The 21602-nt window shown below is 53.2% G+C and overlaps 1 protein-coding gene across 45 annotated transcripts in view; it reads right to left on the bottom strand.

The window, feature by feature from the left end:
• ANK2 (ankyrin 2) overlaps positions 1 to 21602 on the bottom strand; it is a 248677-nt gene that overhangs the window by 37781 nt on the left and 189294 nt on the right. For 15 of the 45 annotated variants that reach the window (XM_053911436.2, XM_053911438.2, XM_053911442.2 and 12 more), the window contains 6 exons: positions 21352 to 21447; positions 17896 to 17968; positions 14941 to 15085; positions 10829 to 10931; positions 10065 to 10168; positions 1014 to 1238 (listed from right to left, as the gene is read on the bottom strand). In XM_053911436.2, the coding sequence (XP_053767411.1) occupies positions 1014 to 1238; positions 10065 to 10168; positions 10829 to 10931; positions 14941 to 15085; positions 17896 to 17968; positions 21352 to 21447 (746 nt within the window). Of the gene's footprint in view, positions 1 to 1013; positions 1239 to 6028; positions 6065 to 10064; positions 10169 to 10828; positions 10932 to 14940; positions 15086 to 16781; positions 16836 to 17895; positions 17969 to 21351; positions 21448 to 21602 lie in introns of all 45 variants that reach the window. The other 30 variants (XM_053911419.1, XM_053911411.2, XM_053911410.1 and 27 more) reach the window with 6 other exon arrangements.

The raw sequence follows: 21602 nt of genomic DNA, 5'->3' as shown, positions 1-21602 counted from the left end.
AGGGAAGGGAGGGGCCTGGGGCAGCAAGGGGCAGGGGTTGTGGACCGGCTCCACCCAGACCCTCTCCGGCTCCCTCTGGAGCTCTGGTCTGAGAACCGCAAACACAGACATGTAATTCGGAGCAACCCGTGAACAGCTGGCTCCGAATTACTAGGTTTTAGAACAATTCCTAGTTCCAGAGCAAGAACTCGCTCCCAACGCAACACTAGCAAAGCAAGGGTGAGTGAGGCACAGGACTTGGCCCCGTATTCGGGCACAAAGACTGGCTGTGACAGGACTTAAATACAATTGATTCGTTTCAAAATATTTTGAAACTCGTCCCCCTCCAAAACTTCATCTTTTTGTCAGTTTTCAGCAGAAGCTATGTAATTCTTAGCGTGTTAAAATACCATTTAATAAAACAGCAGCCATTCAAACAAACAGAAGAAGAAAAGCTAATTTGGGCTCAAAATTGCTAAAACGAGGATGGTGACATGAGTCTAGATTTTATCATTTTAATGACCACTGTGACCAGACAGCCTGCCCGTGTGACTGTAAGACTCAAGGTAGCAATTGTGGTAACAGAAGAGACAGAGGACACAGACTGAATTTTGGGCTCTGCTATAAAGGAACACTTCCGTCCCGAGTGAGGGTGATTCTCTCTCATAACTACACAGGGCCTTACATTTATGTCTGGAATAGGGCAGCATTTTTTTCTTACAACTTTGCCATGTAGGCCTCAGCAGGAAAAAGTAACACCTGCCAGGGCCCAACACAGTCACCCACACTGGGAGTCCAGCAGCTGCTGCCACGTCCAGAGAGAAAGAGTCATAACTAGCGTCACGGAAGCCTTGAAAGAACAGGTGTGGACGTGGAGCTGGGCCTCCAGATGCTACTTCCAATTTTCAGAACATTTCATGGGGCCAACGTCCATTTACAGCGTTCGACGTACCTTTTTGCCTTCCAGCCCAAGGGCATCAGGTGGGATGCACGCTCACCGGTGACTAAGTGGGAGGCTTATCAGAGACTCTTACCCCAGGAACTGAGCACCCGAGGGTCCGACTTCAATGAGGCGGCTCGCCAGGCCTTCTCCTTCCACCATTGGGGGCATGGTCGCCAGTCGGTGGCGTTTCACCAGGCGGCAGGTGACCCGTGTGGGGGCTGTGCACTTGCGAGGTGGGATGATGATGCGCAGCCCGTGGTGTCTGCAGCCCCGCATGGCGCCCCCGCGGGCGTCCACCATGAAACTGACCAGGAAGCTGAAAGGGAGAGCAGTGGACGAGGTTGCAAGACTGCGGGCAGGGGCACAAACTCGGTGGAGGCCATTGTGGCCCATAATGCTGTGTCCTCAAATCATCCCCTCACTTTGATATGCATGGTGGGAAAAATCTGTCTTTAAAAGTTATTTTACTATACACCAATGCCTTGATTTTGGCTGGGCTATTGTTTTAATTCCGTGCTACTTTTATCTGAAACCTAAGATTTTGGCTAACTTTTGTTGACAATGGCCATACTAAACTGTACATTAAAAACATATGCAGTAGGCATGGAACGTGGAATGGAATTCTATAAAGACACCGAGGCGTCTCCCTTCTACGTGTGCCCTGAAAAACCCACACATGGAGTCAAGTGAGGATGGAGCAGCTGCCATAAGTTAATTCCACTTGACTTTCCAAAGTTACATCTGGTCCAGCTCGTTTTAATGTAATTTCATGACTTAAAAGAAGATGCACAGGCCTCTCCCCAGGTCACACCAGGAGTGTGCAAACAGCTCACGGGAGCTAAGGGGGGGGGGTGCAGGAGAGAGGTGACAGTCCCTCTGCTCCACGTGTGACCGGGGAAACCCTGGCTCCTGCCGGGGAGGGTGTCAGTTTGACTGTCCCCAAAGTATAGTGAAGCGAATGTGGAGAATCACAGCCAATAATTTAGAAATGGAAGGGTGTCTCTGTCATTTTTGCTCCTGTTCAGCCGAGCTCAGGGTTTGCGGGCAGCCGTCAGTCCCAGGCAGCTTGGCCCATCCGTGCGTCAGGGGGAGGGTCGGTCTGAGGGGTCGGTTGGGTTCCTGTCACCTTGTCCGTCACCACACTCACTGACGTCTTGGAGGAACTCGCTTCGTCCCGGAGCAGATCTGCCTGTGCACGTACGCAGAGACACGGACAGACAGCGTGCGTCCCAGGACGTGTCGCCGTCTTTGGCAGTGCTGTTGCATTTGCGAGATTTGGACGCCAAAACAGCAGGAGGGAAGCAGCACCCGGGCTCAGCCAGCAGCCCGGGCCGGAGCCCCACACGCACTGCGCCCACAGCAACACCCGACACACGGGAAGGCCTCCAGCCCAGGTCCTTGTGGGACCAAAGCACAGTGCACTCATGTTATTCTTACACGAGTGAAGAGAAGGAGCTCGGCACCCCTTCACAGCAGAGCACAGGACTCGCCAGGCATGCGATTAGACCGAGAGCCCACTGCTGGTCCCCAAAGGGACAGGCAGGGCCCAGAGCCTGCACAGCCGTCATGCAGGCGGCATCCTGAAGCCCGGCCCGGCCCGCTGCGTGCTTAGTGCGGCCACACGGGAGGTGGGGGGTGGGGAGGATAATCGACAGCTCAGGCCCAAATGTGGATGTTTCTGGTCTTTATCAAAACACCATGTGAGAATGTTATCTGCTTTTCTTACTACCAAGTCACTTCTTTTTTTAAATATGCTATTGCTCAAAAGAATGGAAGAACTAGCTAACACTTGTGGTGAATATAAAGGTTTTCTTTCTGTCTCGATTTTTACTTGACTATGTTTATATGCTACTTTTATGAAAACTAGAGAGAAGCTACTTAAGGTACTGCCAGTGCTGGTGCAAACTGGCTGCCACAGTTCATGGCCGTCAGCCTCCACTGCTGTCTGCACCTGCCGAAGGCACTCGGGCATTTCCGCTCATGTGCCTGCCAGGTGTTTGCACCTGTGCGCTGGCATGGCTCTGGCCACCACTGCCTCCACCTCGGGGTATGCGAGTGCCCCTCCTGGGGACCTATCCAGAGGCTGGAGAGCTACCTTGCTGGCTGGAACAATGCCTCTGGTACGTGTTTGACTGCTTCGTCATCGATTGCCCATGTGAAACCCTCTGTTGTTCCCATTCACCCTACAGCTTCCTGTTCCTGAGACATTTGTCACCCTCACACTAGGGGCTGCCCTGCTGGGAGCGGGGCACAGGATCAGGGTCTGAGCCCCCAAGGCGGGCTTCGCTGACCCGAAATCACATTCATCCCTGGTGCCTGGGAAGGAGCCCTGGTGTCAACGACCTGGTGTCCCCCGGTCCCGGCACAAAGTAGGTGATGCATGGGGGAGGAGGATAGCTGCTGAATGAGTGAGTGAGTGTAAGAGTGAAAAGAGCAAGCTGGGAGACGCTGTCCCTGTTTACGTCTAATACAGGGAGAGGACGGCTCACGTAGAAGGGGATTTACTTTTCTGATCTCTGGGCAGCCGATCCACTCAGAACTCATTCGAACGACCGCGTGTGGGTCTTTCAGCCCCTAGAACTGCAGAATCAGACTCCAGCAATGTAACTGCAGGACAGCCAGCTAATAAAATAGCTGAGCACATGGAGCTGTGAAGCGAAAGCAGTCTTTTCTCCAAATAACAGGGAATGAGAGAACCAGTGACTCAAGTTCCACTTAGGTACTGATGGAGAGTCTTTTAGATGAAAGTCAACATGCTGGTCACTTAGTCCCAATCACTTATAACATAAAATTGGGTAAGCGTTTGAGCATTTTCATTAAAATGCGAGATTATCAAAAGGTGTCAGGACTTGGGTCGGGCGTAGAATGAGGGGATAGTTGTTCTGTGTAAATTTCACAACCCTAAAAGCAGATGGGAGAGACTGCTTTTTTGGTACCACAGGAGAAGTGCAAGGCTGTAAGGTGTTGCGTGAGGAGATGATGCTAGAGTCGATTAAATAGGAATGGTTCTCTCATGTCTTCAGGAGACTAAAACTGGGATGAGACACTGTTGGCGAGCCATCGGAGGTGAGAGGCATCGGAGCAACAACGCGAAGCGAGGTGTGTGCAGGGGAGCTGACATCTGACTGGCGCTCAGCCTGTGGTTAGTGCGGCCGTCTCTGAGGCAGGGAGGTGCCGCCTGCACGGAGGGCCGGTGGGGACTCAGCCCCGTGCGGCAGAGACGTGAGGCGCAGCGAATGCTGTTCCTCTGGCCTTCCTTTCCCTACACCCACCTGGCTTTGCAGAGTTTGAATGTCTTCAAGATGACAGTACAACACAACACCTAAGAACCAAATGGAGAAACTAACATTTTTTTTGAGTACCTACAGTGAGCCCGGAACGTTGCTGAAGTAGTTTAATGGGATGATGGAGCTTTTACTCGTTTTTGAACATCACTATTTAAATAAAACACAAACTACTACTTCACAGGGCAATGCTGCCGCAGCCTCCCCGGGTCCCTCTCCAACCCGCCACTGATCTGTCTCTGCCTCAAGCACTGCTGTGACCGCAGACCAGTCGCTTCGTGTCTTTAGGCCTCAGTTTTCTCCCCCTAAAATGAGACTTCCCAGAAACACACCCCAGAGTGGCTGCGGGTATTAACGTCCCCAAACCCTTTGCGGCTGCTGCCGGCGTGTCCGGCTGCAGGTGCTCTGGGGGCGTTCCTACTGGGCAGGCACACTGCAGTCCCGCCAAGAAACAGGCTCCTTTGTGCTCTGCGGTTGACTCAGTGAACCAGCGGTTTTGCAGGAAAGTCTGCAGGCGCCGCACTGCACACTGACTTAAGACTCCGCAGACAAAAGTGTCAACATGCCATACTTGCCAAAACTGCATGTCTCACTCTGGATAAAATTCAGCAATCATGCAAATTAGAAATTCTTACGGAGATTTTCTAAATTGTGAGTTTCGGTGTTATCACAATTTAAAAAGAATAAAAGCAAAAGCGACCCACCGTTATTATGCAGATGACTCGCCTGAGGAGACCCGATTAGCTACACAGATACATGCTTGGAGGAGGGAGGAGGGCCTGGGCTGCTGAGGGTCACCCTCCCCCCAGTCACGGGTGCTTAGTTCAATTCAGTTCATCCAGGAGCCTGGGGTGGGGTGGGGAGGATTCCGCAGCATTCAGTTAGTTTTGGGGTGAAAATAGGAAGAAAAAGGGTCACCAGGGTGCTTCAGTGATCTGCACGCACAGCCAGGCCCACGGGTTAGGTCCGATTCTGGCACGGACGCCGTGTTTGAGCCTTCTGCTCCACAGTCCCCTTCATTCCTCGGAAACCCCCCCATTCCCATCCACTGAAACAGGGATGGAAAACGTCTTTTAAAAAAGACGTGGCTCAACTTTGCTAAAATCACCAAAAAAAAATGCTTATCACTCACAGTGTTCATGGGTAGAAACATCATGTTTAGTGTTTCAGAAAAAATGAAAGGATGGATATAAAATTTTCAAAACTAGAAATATGAAATTGCTTTACTTGTGGACAACCAGTCCAACGTGACAGTTGCCTGTGTGACAAAAATACGGTAACTGATACGAACGCTCAGAAACAATGTATTGAACCAACACAGGAGAACGGATGTTTTAGGGTGCTGACTAGCCTCATTCTGTAGCGCAATTTCCCAAGTATCAAAGGCTGGGATTACAGCGGCACTAGGAGGAACTGCACCGTTAATACACTTCCAGGCTCTGGCTCACCTAGATGCAGTGTTTTAAAAAACCTGCTAAGTGACACCTAAAGTCACCACTTTTAACAGAACTTTAAAACGGGTCCGCCAATTTGTGTGACTGCTAGGAATAACTGTTCAGTTCATGAGCACTTTCTCACAACAGAAGCAGTGACGTGGGGAGCCGCAGCCAGGAAGGCCTTCCCCGTGGGGCTGTGTTACTTTGGGCAAAATCCCAGCAAATTCCCGACGAAACAAAAAATGCCCACTTTCCCACCACCGCAGAGAAAGGGGACCTGGCAGGGATGTGGCCGGGGTACAGCTGCATCCTGCCAGGAGTCTGAGCACTGGAGCACCCTGGGTTGGGGGGCGGCAGGGACGGGCAGGCAGGGGATGCACAGTCACCTGCTGTTGTCGCGATCGAGACACGGAGAGGCGCGGCTGCAACAGAACAGATACTTTAGCACAGAGAAGGGACTGTGGAACATCCCGGAGGATCAGAAGTGACTTTTGAATGAAACAGATTATTCCACATCGCTTCAGTCTTCTCGGAGAAAAGATGGAGATGCCACAGGGGCATCGCTCTGTGCAGGTGCTGAGAGGGGCCCCATTCAGGGCCCTGGGGCGCGGGGGGCCAGGGGAACCCACCGCAGCCCTGCTCAGAGCTGGCTGCAGGGCACTGACAAGGCTCGTGTCCCAGACCCCAGAAACCATCAAGGAGCATTGAAGTGAAAGTTACAAAGGCTGAGACGGATGGACAGAGCTTTATCTCCAAAGCTTTTTGTGCACACTCTAACACTTCCTCAAGATTGGCAGTCCCCTGTGGGCCACCACAGAAGGAATGCGGACATAAAAGGCACAATTTAGAGACTGGCTTCCAGGACAAGCAGTGGCAGAAATGATAAGGCACAGTAGGTGACATGAATCACCTACTGGCAGGTAGCAGAGACTGTGCCAACAGAGTCTCAGTGCTCCTTCGAGACTGTGGGCCCTGCCCCGGCTGCTGGTCGGCCAGGGGCTTCCTGGTTGGACCCCACAGCGCAGGCCTGTCTGCTCCTCCGGCTCTTGCATCTGACATACAAAAGGGCACACGTTTAAGGGCCCAGAAAGCCAACCCTACAAAACAGTTGCGGAGCTACTTATAAAGTCATTTTCTTCACCCAAAGAATTTACCTTCGTGTGCCTCTAAAAAACTGGGGCATTTGAAATACACAAACAAGCAAATTAACTGCTCACGGCTCTGGAGTATTAATGTTGTCAAACAGGAAGCAATCTTCACTTCCTCGAGTTTCAAATACCCACTCCCCCTGTCTGGGGTAATAGCTTCATGGGTTTTTTAGCAGACTTTACTTTTTGGAGTAGCTCTAGATTCAGCGCAAAATTGTCTTCAATGTGTTTTTACGAAAAAGATCGATCTGTAATGGACTTCTAGGTGCTATAACAACTTGTAGGATAACATGAGAAATGGACATTTGATTGTTGGCATGTGGCTCTCATTAGAACACTACAAAAATAAAGAGCTTTGGAATAATACTGGAAATGAATGGAAAAACGGGCCGTTACTGGGAACTGCACCTTGCATCTGCTCATTCACAAGCACTCGTGAATTCACGATTATGCTGGTTCAAGCATCACTGGGCAGCTAGGAACATTGCCGGCTCGCTGATGAGTCAGCCACACCACTCTGAAGAACAACAACTGGAATATAACTGTCAGCCTCTCTTTGGCCAGAGGCTGGCTGTGTCTCTTGGGCAGTCGGATTGTTTTGGTCAGTGAGAGCTGGTCTCCAGCAGTGTGCACGTCAGCCAATGGGAACCCACAGCAGAGGCGGAAGAAACCACTAGCCCTGCCTCATGGGACAGCTGGGTCCTCTACTCACCTACAACCCCGCTGGGGAGCCCGTTAGAACGTCGCATCTGAAACCAGTGGCAGGCGCAGTAAAAAAGCTCACTTAATTACCCTCTCTGTCAAAAACCATTTTTTTCTCTAACATTTTGGGCAGATTTTGAAGTGGCTTAAGAATTTGCCCAAGAACCCCAGTTCCTTGAAAAAAAATGTAACAAAGGGTCAGGAACCAGGTGTATAATGAATAAAACTACAAAAAGTCGACGTTACATGACAGGGTATCGTGGACGCAGTTCACGTCCATTCATCTGCTGGTAGCTGTCAAATGCCGTGACACTCAGGACCGAGGGTGCGGCGGTCACTCCCCATGCGTCAGAGCCACGGGTCAGTGCATACTGACCCGTGTTAGTTTGCACGTGTTAGTGCAAACACTGCAGTGGAGTGAGGCATCGCGAGGCAACAGGCTCCTGCTGAAAACGACTGTGAGTCGACCTGACAGGAGGACTGTGTCACCCAGGGGGCTCGGAATGCAGTCGGCTGGCTGGTCTGGAGTTCGGGAACCATCCGGAAGGTGTGTGCAGGGATGTGTGAGTACTGACTAGACTACTGAGTACTCTCCTTTCTGGACAAAATGCTAATTAGTTGAGCAGCCTGTAACCTTAAGGTGCCCCTGTGGGATCTGTAAGATAACATTCACCCTCCAGACAAGTGAACTGAAACTCTGACCATTGACCATCTGCCTAGCGTGGCCCATGCCACACCCCAGGTGACAGGGCCGTGATGCAGTCTGACCGCGCTGCCTCCAAGGGGACACCAAGTTCTCTCTTCCACAGATTGTCTTCCTGCATCAAATGACACAGGTGCGTCTCTTCGAGGGAGGCTGGGCCTGTTGACCTACTTTCCTCAGTGCCTGCTCCAGGTGTGGCACTGTGTAGAATTCAGCAACACACGAGGGACGCGGGGCAGGTTCACCACCTGGCTCTCCACAGCAATGGAAGCTGCTAGGCCTCGCCAGCCCTTCTTCACAGTTGGTATAAAACATGCACTTTCGGACACTAGCACTAGCTGACATCAGGAAGCCAGGGCCGCAACAGCAGAGACTGTGGGAACCAGGGGGGGCCTGGCCTCCGCCTTTTAGGCTCTGCTGATTCTGGGTGATTCTGACACCCAGCCAGGAGCTGAGAACATTCGGTCTGTCCGGATCCTGTTTGATGTTCTGGGGGGAACTAGCTTAATGGAGACCAAGATTGTAAAGATCCTTATCTTAATAAGTGATTGATCTTTAACCTTGGAATGCTCTAGACGTTGACTCTGTGGTAAATTCAGCCACTAAAGGTTAATCACATCGTGGCTAAAATAATCTTCCCCTGGGTAGGCCCGGTGAGGACGTACCTGGGTTGGTTTCTGGATTTCAACACTCAGGGTCAAACCTCTTTTCCTCCTTCTCATCCTTGTTCAGAAGTTTAGTAGCAGAATGCAATGTTACGCTTTTCAGATAATTTATAGCCATTGGATTTTAATTATCTCATTTTATACTTAAAATATGTAATTAATTTTGGATGAGGTTTATTTTGGTTTTTATTCCCTTGAATAATTGTTGCATTAGGAACTAGCTTTTAATTTTTTAACAAGGAAAACACTATTATTATTTTCTATATCTATGTAACTAATTTTGTAGAAGATTAAAACTAAGAGGTCCTAAAATTTTAACATCTTAGAATGTTTTCCTGAAAGGAGAATATTTTAGAATAATAAAAACAAGAAAGAATTCACAATTCAAAATAGTCCTGGGGATTACGGATAAGGAGTTTGGATAAATACAAAGTATTGTATTTAGATAATATATGAGCAGGGCTTAGAAAAAATGACTAAATGAACAAATAAATTTTAGGGCTTTACATATAATTATGAAATGATCATATGACCAAAACTACTCCTTCCATTGTGAAGAGTGTCACGATTTGAAACTGCTCCCGGAATTTGCGTTCCGCACAACTGAATTCCCATCCCCGCAGAACGACGCGAAGTGTGCTTCCAAGGATGAACTCGGAGCCCTCCCCTCTGCTGAGCTGCAACCAGATGCAGCTCGCCCAGCGGTGCCGGTGGCTGCCGACCCCGGGAAGGGCGGGACAGACAGCTGCACCGCATCTCCTGCGGCAAACAGCACAGGACTCGGACTTCCAGAAACATCATTTTGAATGCATTCACATGTGAGTGAAGGCATCTATTAACTAGTCAATTAATCTTAGTATGTAGAACTTTCTAGAAAATAAATAATCCTGCCTCTCCTTTTGAGACTTCTTAAAGACAAAATGTCAACGGTCGGGCCACCTCTGGTATCTGCTAGTTAGTTAGCAAGCTGACGCAATTCTGCTGGTTATTTAAAAACAAGGGTGAGTTTTTCTACGCTGAGTTTGACCCTGTTTGCTGGTTTGTGCAGAAAGGGCCCATGTTGGACAAGCCATGTTATTCACAAGTTTAAACAAAGGTCACTTCCCCTGTAAGCCGGCCACCAGCTCCAGCCACTGGACAAAGCGGTTGTTTTCACATCCCTCTCGCTTACCCTCACTCAGGACACACGATACCAGTGACTCACCCTGAGTGAATAGGGCTGGAAGACAGGGCCACATTGTCCAGGTTCTCGGGGCCCCAGCTGAGGCGGTAAGCATTCCTCTCGGCCTCCTTGGCGAGCGCCGACACCTAGACACAGAGACAGTGTTGAGTGTACACCCCCCTTGCTCAGACTGACGTGCAGCTGCCTCTAAACACAGCGCCACAGGCAGGCAGCCCCTCCTGGAGAAACCCCCACTTGACAGCGTAAGACCGAGGCAGGTGAAGGATTGTCTGTCATGTACTCCCGTGTGAATGCACTATTGATGCTGGATCACATCTGTGTAATTGCCTTTGAAGAGAGCAGGTGTTGGTGTAGTCGGTGTGTCCAGCCAGCCAACACTGACACAATCACACCCAATATCAAAGATTCCTGTAAAAACGCTACGTCTTCTCCATCGATGACAACTCTAAATACCGAGAGGTGTCATGTGACCTTCCGTAACTGCATCCTACCTCACACTGTCCCCTCTACCAGAGACTCCAGGGGAGCTGATTTCCATACGTCATCCCACAGAACACAGAAGAGCTCAAGAAACAAGCGGTGTGGCTTTAGAAAACCTCGGGTCGCGGACAAACCTAGTGAACGTTTCCCCTGGTTTAGAAAAGCCCTCCGGTCTCGCATCCCGGCTGTCACGAGGTTCACGTGATTTTCTCAGATGTAGAAGGGCTGTCCCAGACACCCCCCCAGCACCGGGCACTGTCCAAAGGCTCCACAGCCCAGAGACAGGAGGGCGCAGGGCCACCTACCTGGTGACTGGGGATCAGGACCGCATCGTCAATCATGGCGCTGTCCCGCAGGTAGGAGGCGTGGCTCAGGGTGTGAGACCTGTCGGAACTGAAGGACCGGAGGCTGGGAGGTGAGCGGGAGGCCACGGTCACGTGCCAGCAGCAGCGAGCGGGGTGGGGAGGAGAGCGTGATGAGCCGAGCGGGAGAGGGGAAAAAGCAAGCAGTTAGCTGCGGGGACCTTCCAGGGGACAGAGACTGAGGCTGGGTGCTGCCCATGGGCTCGTCACCCACACGGACACACCCTCTCACTGGCCCGGCCAGTCAGTGCCGGGGCCCCTGGGAATCCAGAAACTAGGTCTGATCTGATTCACGTTCTGCCCAGAAAGGCCTGGAACCGGCAACGGCGGTTCACACAGGAAATGATCATGTGGACGGAACGCTTAGATCTGAGCCAAACGCTAGTCTTCCTGCAACTGAGAAGAAACGTGAGGGGACAGCCAGCCCACGGAGACAACAGGACGGAAGACAGGCTTCCATCTGTCCACGCCCATCCTGCTCTGTCGCTGTGACCGCTGAGGCCGGGGACCCCTGGGAGGCACAGAGACAGCACCATGCCACATGCACGCTTCCTGAGGAAGCAGGTCCCCAGCGAGGCCAGGTCAGAGGACAGGCTGCCCTTTGGTGCTGGTCACCTCGGTGAAGACACAGGCACGCAGAAAGCGTTTCTAGGCACCGGCCAGACCCAGCCAGCCTCCCAGCACAAAGCGAGCTGCCAGTGGAGGTGTGGTTGGACGAGTGGAGGTGAGGTTGGGCTTTTGTGGGGTTCAGGCCTCGATCACTGCACTTTCCTGACGTTCTGTGAAATCTGAAGGTCAGAGTTCTGAAGGGTGCACTGACGTGTGACCAGTGCGACTTCACATTCGCAGAGATGCAGTTTCGTTCCTTCCCAGTCAATTTGGACACTCAAAGGACAAGAGGTGGATAGCTTAAATAAGCTCTATTTTATGTCCAGGTTTTTAAAGATCAATACTCAACACACTAGCCCAAAGCCCATAGGGGAAAACAGAGACATGCATGTTCGCACAATAGTTACAGAAGCAAAGTGCCGTTTACTTTCAGCTGGTGGGTGTGCAGCCAGTGCAGCTTGTAGAATTATGGACTAAGTGTTCAAGTTCACGCACTTGTCAGCAGACACTGCGTTCATTTTGCAAATGAAACTAACTCTGTAAACCAACACTGTCTCTCTACAAGGTGTCCCTCTGGCCAACTTCGGTTCACTCTGTGAGGCCGCCCCGGCAGAGAATCTGTGGCAGCAAAGGGCCCTCTCCCGCTGACCCCGAACAGATCCCGACCACCACAGGGCGCGGCACGCATCGGGGCCGATGGCCAGGTCCTGTGTGCTCACACCTGCACGTATCTGTGTGTTTACAACAGAGTGAAACCTAAGCAGAGTTTGGAGGTCCCTGCCCTTGTGTTTCACAGGCTCCCTCTGAAGACGAGGGTCCTGACACCGCCCGCCCAGGAACACGGTCCTGGCACCCAGAGGCAGCTCTCCCTCCCCCCAGTGGAGTTCAACGGCGCACTCTGAGTAACCTTGGCCTGGCCTTGAATTTGAGGACAGGAAAGGGATTAAATTATGAGGGAGCAAGGGAGGGCCTTTAAACTCAGCGAATCCTGTCTCCCTCAGAGGACTGAACAATTTTTTTTCCTGCCTTAAGCCACAGAGCTGCTTCAGGTTTGCTGGAGTGTGTTTTGTGCCAGGCCGCGTGGGGGCAGCTCAGACGTCGCACTCTCTTCACTGTGGTTAGAATTGGGCTGAGGGAGACAGCAGTGGAGGGTCGCCCGCCTGGAAGGACAGGACCGTCCACAGGCTCGGCCATTCGCCATAAAGTCTCCGGGGCCCTGACTGGTGACATAACCTCTACCCACGGCTTCCGAATTCAAAGATGCAGATGGTGACTTCACGCACTTGAAGTGCCTGATGTACGTGAGCGGCAGCACAGGAGGAGCAGGAGGCTCTGGGCACAGGACTGAAGTGCCTGCTTGCAGCGTCCGGGGAGATGCTGCCCCCGGGCAGAGCTGGCCCTGAGGTGCTGCCACCAGAGAGCGGAGACGCAGGAGTCAGAGGGGAAGGCGCCAACTGAATGGTGGCAAAGGTGCCTCAACTGGACCTGGGGACGTGGCTGCGACATGTGGATATCAGGCTCAGAAAAAAGGCCGCCGGGGCTCAGCGGCCACCCCCAGGGACACAGCAGACCTGGGTGGGTGCCCATCTGCTTCAGGAATGGGGCGTGAAAGGGCTCACCTGGCGGAGCAGGTAATGCCACACCCCTCAGCCTGACTGCTGGGTCAGTCTGCCAGCTAGGTTTGGTGGGGGTGGGGAACAGAGGGGAGGCAGGGCTCCTTTTTGTCTTGGCTGCAACCCAACAGGAAAGGGATTCAGAGAGAGGAGAGGGAAGAAGAAACCAGGTAACTTCTAACAACCGCAAAAGAGATTAGGGTGGAGAGAGAAGAGTAGGACACACAGAGTGAGGAAAGCTGGAAGGAGCCCCTTGTCTTTAACCTCTCCGCCCATTGGACTGCTTTCTGGTGCACTCTGCTGTTAAGCACTGCTTCTGGTTTCTCATGGCGCTTTGAGCCCTGTTTTGCTACAGAACCTACTTCAAGGAAACAGTGCTGGAGTATTCCAACCGGAGAGAACTATTCCAGCTGAAGGAGCAGCGACCAGCAGAGTCTGGGATAATTGCAGTCTCCGGCCCGGAAACTGCCCACGCGGTTTAAGACATCAGGAACAAGTTTAAATGTCTTGCAGCCGAGCGGCCCTTGTCCGCCCAGTCTGAGGTCGTGCTGCTCAGCTCACAGGGCCACGTGTCCGCCACGAAGATGTGCGGGAAGCCCGCTGTGACCTTAAACGTGTACTTTCTCACTACGGCGCACTGCTCTACGGACGCACAGCAGGCTGTGTCCATCTGTGACGTCGCTGAAAAGTACAGTGATTTCTGACATGCGTCAGGCAGCGAACAGAGTTCTCCAGCCCACTGCGCGGGCGACACTGAGGTGCCACTGTGCCTGCCGTCCCTCCATGTACGGCCCCGAACGTGACAGCATCTGAGGTTTGTGAAAACCAGTAAAACAGAAGGGACCCCCATCCTGCCAATCAGAAGTTGGCTGAGATCTTGCTCCATTCGCACTGAATCACACCTGTTTTACTCTGCGCCCTTGTGCACGTCAGTGTCACAATCATTATCCTAACTGCATGGGGGCTAATGAGGGCCCTTTCGGGGCAACCACATGGGGCACTGTGACAGGTGTGGGCATTCAGGAACCCTTGCAGCCCGAGGAGCCATTCCACGTCACATGTAAAATCCCTAACGTGAGCAGAAATCCATAATTCTAGAATGTCGGCACCCGCGAGCGCAGGACACACACGCACACCAAGCAGTGAGCAGGGACAAATGGAGGGACCAGAAGGCCATGTCTCCTGGCCGCGGAATACCCACCTGGGAACAGCACTACCGAAGGCACAGCAGACAGAGCGTGGCAGCAAGGCAAAATGGTTACCGAGAAAAGGCGACTTACTGAATTGTGTGAGCAAAAGTTAGAGGCTGACAGACAAGACAGCCACGCAAGGGAGCTGCTGCCTGTCCTTCCGCTTGGGGAGGGTGGCTAGTCGGAGCCCCAGGGGAGCAAGCGGGGGCCGGAGACCAGGCCCCACCGCGTCGCCTCCCTGCCCTCACACCCGCGGGGGCATGCGGTGAGCAGCACCGCACCCCCGAGCCCTGCTTTACAGGAAGTGCTGCTCCAGGTTCTCGCAGGAACCTCCCTGATCTGTCCGTGGCCGGCCGACCTGGGTGCCGACAATGAAGCCAGGGGGCTCAGGGCCCAGAGGCAAAACGCTCCCTTTTGGGGCTGAAGAGAAAAGCGGCAGATGACAAAAAGCATCTTTTGAAGGCAGATGTCTGTGCCTCCGACTAGTCTGTGATATTCCTCAGGCATCTCACCCCTCTGGGCCTGTCCCCTTCTCTGAGCGGTTAGGAATGCAGGGACCTGCTGCATCGTCACCACTGCAGCGTGCTACTCTCTCCCGCAGGCACTCGGGCCAGCGTTGGCGCCTACCTGTGGGAACACCTACCTGTCGGAGCGCCCCCCCTCCAGGCTGTAGCGCAGGTAGTTCATGCCGTCCAGGAACTGGCTGCCAGGCAGCGAGTCATCACCCAACTCCTTCAGGTCTTCGGGCCTCAGGTACTCGCCACCGTCCCCTGTCATGGTGTCGTCACCTGCAGAGTGAGGCGTCAGGAAGTCACCCACGAGTGTGATGAGGCGGCCCCAGCGGGACCATGCTGGCGCCCCGGAAGCTGGACACGGGAGGACGCAGAGCCGGGCACAGGAAGGCATGAAAAGTCGGGAGATGCCTGTCCTGCACTGCGGAGAAACCGCAACCTGGATGGCAATTCTTCATCCGTTCCTCCGCTCGCTCCCTCTGGGGGGGGCCCTGACTCACAGCCGATGGTACTGAAGCCGACGAGGCCCAACAGCAACAGCACCCTCAGTAGCAACACAGCCACATGCGGCCCGCACAGCTGTTGGTCACCCTGAAGGTCTGAGAGGGGAGGGGTCCCTTTGGGACGGTGTCCCATGGCCCTCAGGAGCTGGCTGTGTTTGGAGGCAGGGCCTTTGTGGATGTCATTCAGGGGAGCGCTGAGGTGCGATCCGAATGGATCGACCCAGGGAGCGGGTCCCTACAGGGGACAGAGGGACACACAGACACAGAGTGGAGGCCACGGGAAGCTCAGGAGTGAAGGATCGCTGCTGGCCCCAGGAGCCTTGTCCGGCCACAGACTTCTGGCCGCCAAGTTTGTGCTAATGTGCTGCGGTTGCCTCGGAGCTCCCAGCGAAGCTGGAGAAGGAATCACGGAGGGAAAAGCTGGAGGTGCTCCTTGGTCAGGGAGCACTCTGGCGGGAGACCTGGTGGGGTTCCCGGTGAGAGGCTGGTGTGTGAGGGTCAAGGGCGTCAGAAAGACAGTGTGAAGGAAAGAGCCACGAGGGCTACATAGAATCTGTGTTCACGCTGGTGGGCAACGGCGGACACCTGTGAGGGATGCTGCTGTCTGATGCAGCGGTGGACCGAGTGGCTCAGACGCTCCATGATGACCCCAGACGTGCCTGTCCCACCACTTCCCTCCCCTTGCGTAACGTGTGATTCTTCGCTAGGACAGCTTCCATGAGGTCAACAAATTGGGGTCCCTCTCATTTGATTCTGGGAGAAAAAATTCTGAGGCTCAGTCTAAGAACTGGCTCTCCAAACTCAGCATGCCCGGTTTGCACAGAAGCCTAAATACTTGCAGTTTTGTCAGCCTCTGGGGAGGACCTCACTGAGGAGGGCAGGACCGGACAGGGGGGCGGGTCCCTTGGCTAGAACAAGCTGAGCTTCATGAATCCCCGCAGCAAAGCCCGAACGAGGGTTTACACCCCGCAGCGTCGCTACCGTAAACACGGCCACGTAACTACTAACTTAATATAGGTGCAACCACACCCAAAACACATCTGCCTCCCAGAGGGACACCCACTGCATGCAGCTCAAACAATCTAACTTAGCTGTTAACTGATTCACCTGGTTCCACGTCAGCTTATCAAAGAATTATTCTTTCTCTAAATTTGTATGCTAAGAAGAAACATTAGTATTGGGAAAAGACGTATATAATGTTCACCAGATAATTTAAATATGTTAATATGTCTCAATAATTGTTGCAAAATGACTAACTGCATAAGCGAGTCATGGCTTTGAGCTCCCACATTAATAAAATCCGCACCCCAAACGCACTGCAATCCCGCCCCTCTTACACATGCTGCTCCCGAAGGAACAGGTTAGTATCAGACAGCCCAGATTTAAACGTTAAGCAAACGGCCTCGATGCAGTTAAGAAAAATAAAAGCAAAGAAAAGCGTTCACTCCAACAACTTCCTCTAACGGTACCTGAGTCACTCAGGACGTCCCCATCAATAAAGTGGTCACCAAACCGTTTAAAAGCTGTTCAACATATGAGTGAAGATGAGCAAACAGCCCCCAAAACACCACGTGGCCTGTGCCCATGTGTGCGGGGGGCTAGTTGGCAAGCGTTAGGGTGGAACGCAAATTACTACAACGCTGGGGCCCCCAACAACGCACCGACCCAGCGTCCGTTTGTCCTCGTCACTGGTTCTCATGGAAGCTGGGGCAACACAACGCTCTCACCAACTGGCGAGTTAACAAATCGGTTCCAAATCAACATCAAAGTTTTGCCTTGTGATTAGATCTTAAAGAACCCAAAGAAATGCCTTTCATATCTCTCCATGAATAATGGAGAGATATGACAAAGTTTTGGGGAGCCGTTCCTCAGCCGCGCACCCCAGAGCACAGCTGCACCCGGCAACGTGGTCTCACACTTTGCTGTGCTCCTGACTCTTTAGCAGCAGATTCTCTGGCTCGAGAAAAGCCGACCATCTACTTGCAGTGGGTGTGGGGAGCCCGGAAGGCCGCCCGCTGACGTGCCCAGTGCCCCCACAGAGCGGCAGGCTGCTCGGGACCCCGCAGAGCTCTGCCCAACTGGAACACTGGAGCGGCACATTTTCTGACTTCGCCGAGTTCTCACCGTGGATTTGTCTGACTTACGGCTATGCTATTTTTAATCTTCTCTAAGGCCCTTTTCCTCTGGATTTAAAATACATTTTGAACCAATCAGAAAGGAGAGGTTTCTTAATACACCATGGTAGTGTCTACTCTGACATCTTTTTACTTAAGGCATCGTAATAAAAAGTAATTTAACTCAATTATGACATGTGTTAATAATTACATTATCAGGTGGACATTTTAACAGATAGTCAATTTCCAGTCCTTCCCCTTCCCAGGCCTGTCATTTAGTAGCACAATAAAGATAACACCAGTTGAAAATACACTAATCAGAATCCTCCTTTCCCAAATGGCAAAAGTTGATTTTTCAGAACAAAGCTGGAAATGTAACTGTGAAGTCCAGAGGCTGCCCCCCTGCACCCACTGCCCAGCTCTGTCCCTGAGGATGGGGCGGCCCCCAACACCTGAGGGAAAGGCTCACCTTCTTCGTCGGAAACATCAAGCACCTCGGTCATCGTCTCAGGAACGTTCAGTTTGTGTTTTTCAGTGATAGTCTGGAAAGAAAAAAAACCATTAATGCTCAGAAACAAAGTCAAACAAGGGCTCCGTGGAGCCTGGAGGAGCTCGGCCCCCAGACCAGGCTGCCCCATCCTTCACACAGATGTTCTGGCAGCTCCTTCTCATTTTCTTTCCTGGAAACCCACCTCCCCTCCTGAAGATAAAGGATCGTGTGCCCAGTGAGGCTGCACAGGGGAAGTCCCCGCCCTGAGTCCCCACTCGGGAAATGAACTCTTCAGCGACAGCGTGAGCGAGCAGCCCCTGAAGAGGCAGCGGCGGGCGTGCAGGGCCTCCCTACAGCGAGGGAGGGGGCAAGCAACGTCTCCAGGAAAGCCTACGAAGAAGCTGTGGCCACAGGCGGCATGTTAAAAACGAGGCCAGGGGGAAAGACGTTGTAAACAACGTGAAAGATGTAAACTCTCTGGGCAGAAAACGTGTCTTCTGGGATCCAAGGACGCCACGGAGGGACCCAGGGTCCTCACAGTGACCTTGGTCTGCACTATGTGGCAGTTGGTAGGGGGTGGGGACCAGGCTCCAGGGTCACTGCCGGGGCTCAGAGCCTAACCTCCCTGTCTGTTCGCTAGCAGGCCTGATCAGGCCCCCGACCACACTGGGCCCTGTGCCCTGGTCTGTGCACCGGTGACAGTGACACGAAGATGAAATGAAATAACACAGACGAGAGCTCTAAGAACGGTGCCTGGCGTATGTCAGTGCTCAGCAAATGTTAGCTAGCAGGCATTGTTCCCATTGTGATTAATACTAAATCATCCCAAAAGGATGGGCCTCTGAACTTGTGGTCACTCGGGCCTGAGGGCACGTTTCCAGAGGCTGCCGCAGGTCAGGCACAGTTTCGGATGCACGGCCTGGCCTTGTCATGGCCTAGTGACGGGAATTCGAGAAAATGAATCTCCCTGAGGAGAATCTTCACCAAGAGCCTGGAGACGCTGCATGCGGTGGTCTGTCCTCAGGCTTTGCCGCGCGGACGTCACAGACGTGTCTGAGTGGCCGCGAGGACGCTCTCACCTGAGCTTTTCTTTCCAAAAGCATCACACAAATCGATGATGTAGAATTATGCAAAATACATTTAAAACCCACATCATGATGAAATAGGTTTTCTTTGGGGTGATGTCGCCATTGGAGAGAAGGAAGAAGCAGGGAGGGCAAAGGAAGTCCCGTGGTGCAGAGAGTGGGGCGCTGATGCCTGTGCACAAGCCCAGCCCCACACACGCGTGTCCACACGGCCCAGGATGGCTTGTTGGGGATACCGAAGTGTCCACCCACAGCGCCGGGGCATGGCCGGCCATCGATAAGTATTTGTTGAAGGAAGTATTTGTTAAACAGCCCACTTACATACACCACTTCATTATTCTTCTAATATTAAGCTATAAATTTAACAGAGATAAACTGTCACCTGTTCTACATCAGTGGTTCTCAACTCTCACTGCATATTAAAATTATTAGAGGAATATAAAAAATATCGTTGCCTGGGTCCCTCACAAGTGGTCACGTCGGCCTCCCTGAGGACGGGCGGCTCTGGGTGTTTTCTAGAAGAGAGCCTCTGAGGGTGTTTGGGCAGCTCCAGTTGCAGCCCCCTCACCAGGAACTGGACTTCTAGTCCCGGGGTGTTGCTGGAGTGGTGCTCAGCGGGGCGGGCGAAGAACAGCGGCGACCAGGGAGTCCTGAGAGGCCACACAAGGACCTGCCACCTGTCTGACTCCTCCCAGGTGCCCACACACCCGTGGGCCTGCACAGTCCGGGTCATTCCCTCCAAGTGATACTTCTGAGCCTGCGATCTCTGAAAGCTGACATGCTCATCCCATAGTTTTCTGAGTAAAAAGAATTTATTTTCTCACAGGTCTCTGTGTCACCCCCCACGCCACGGTCCTGGAGTTGCTGCCGGGAAAGGTGGCATTTTCACCTCAGGTGGCCCCTCAGCACGGAGCCCGGCCCTGGTTCACACCCCACAGACTTCCGGGGGAAGGAGCAGCAGGAACCCTGGAAAAAGCACAGGACCCCGAAGAGGGCGCGAGCTCGCCCTCTAGTGGCAGCCTGAGGAACAGGTGCCCACAGGAGCCTCGTAGGAAGGGATGGGCTTGGCAGCCCGCTACGGCTTCACTGGCCTGTGAGGGACACGTGGTCTCAAATACGCCCAGTGAGATGCAGCCCAGGACCTAATGCGGAGTCTTTCCTGGCCCAAGGAGCCACGGAGAGAGACACCACCAGGATTCAGCCACACAGAGGGACTCGGTTAGTGCCAGGCAGTAGGCAGACCGGTTTTTCTCCTCCATGACCCACCGATGAAACTTCACTTAAATCTTTAGAAATACTGTGGCACACGGGCCACGGGCCTTAAAACTCTGCTCGAGAAACAAGCAGTGTGATTCTCCTGTGTCTGGACCCACAGTCTCACGTCCAGGAATAGACCACACTCCCCTCCGCGTGGGGCCCTTGTCACGGCTGCCGCGCTCCACCCCTGCGCTGCAGGCCACCAGCTGCTGTCACCTGGTGGGTGCGCTCCTCTTCCCTCACAGCCCCCCAGACCCAGGCCTGCACACCCTCCTGTCTGCGCCACTTGCTAGAACTTCCCTCAGACTTTGGATTTGCAAACTTGTGACCACATTGTCCCTAAATAACACCCTCTGCTCTGCCTTCTACCTGTCCCCTTCGCAAACCTGTCACCGAGCAGAGTTCGCAGAGTTCAAGCTTCAGAAAAGTCTCCCACAAGTCGATACAAAGAGAATGGCACCAGGAGGGGCCCCTGCTGTGCTGGGGGACAGCTCAGGGCCACTGGGCCCTCACCCCCAAGCCAAGCACCGCCAGGCCTGGGCAAAGCCCGCGGTGCTCTCTGCCAGGCTCAGCAGTCCGCAAGAGTCGACACAGAATGGCGAACGTTTTAAATATACACTCTCTCCAGACACAGACCATTTCCCTGCTGAGCACATTCGACTTTCTTTCCGAACAAAAATCATCGAAAACAGGAAGAGAGGCGCTGTTCTCATGGGAAAGGACCGCAGGGGCCAGGGTCCTTCTGAGGCTCTATCACCTCCGCTCAGAGAATGGTTTTGCAGGGCTGTCCTGCCACTGCCAGCAGCAGGGGTCACGGCCAGGGCCAGCGCGAGGGCAGGGGAGCAGAGAGGAGGGTCCGCCCCGGTGAAAGGGACCCAACGTTCTGGGGTCACACTCACTCACTCTGTGGAGGGCTGACGAGTAAAGGAAGCGCGACCCCTGCCCGCTGATCTCTGCGGACTTCAGTGCGTGTTTTACAACAGATTCACCAAAAGTTCCGAACTAAAGCTCAGGACGCTCAGCGAGGGAAGAGGCGCGTGACTGGAACGTCAGAACTCGGCCCTGGAGCACACGCCGGGGCCCCTGTACTCACCGTGGTGGTGGTGACCTCCTCAGTCACGACCTTCAGCGTGTCCACCACCGAGATGTAGCCCAGCCGCTTGGCAATGGCCAGGGCGGTGTTGCCATTCTGGGGGTGAGGGGCAGAGAGAAAGAGAGAGAGAGAGGGAAGAAGCACAGGGCCAGTGAGCTCACTGCCACCCGCGGCGGCCACCCCTCCCCCAGAGCCCAGCACAGCTGAGGAAATCACTAGTTTTCACCATCACATCCGAAGCGTCTTGGTAA

This window comes from Desmodus rotundus, chromosome 9, assembly GCF_022682495.2.
Source record: "Desmodus rotundus isolate HL8 chromosome 9, HLdesRot8A.1, whole genome shotgun sequence".
NCBI classification, from domain to species: Eukaryota; Metazoa; Chordata; class Mammalia; order Chiroptera; family Phyllostomidae; genus Desmodus; species Desmodus rotundus.
This window is presented reverse-complemented; position numbering and strand designations above follow the sequence as displayed.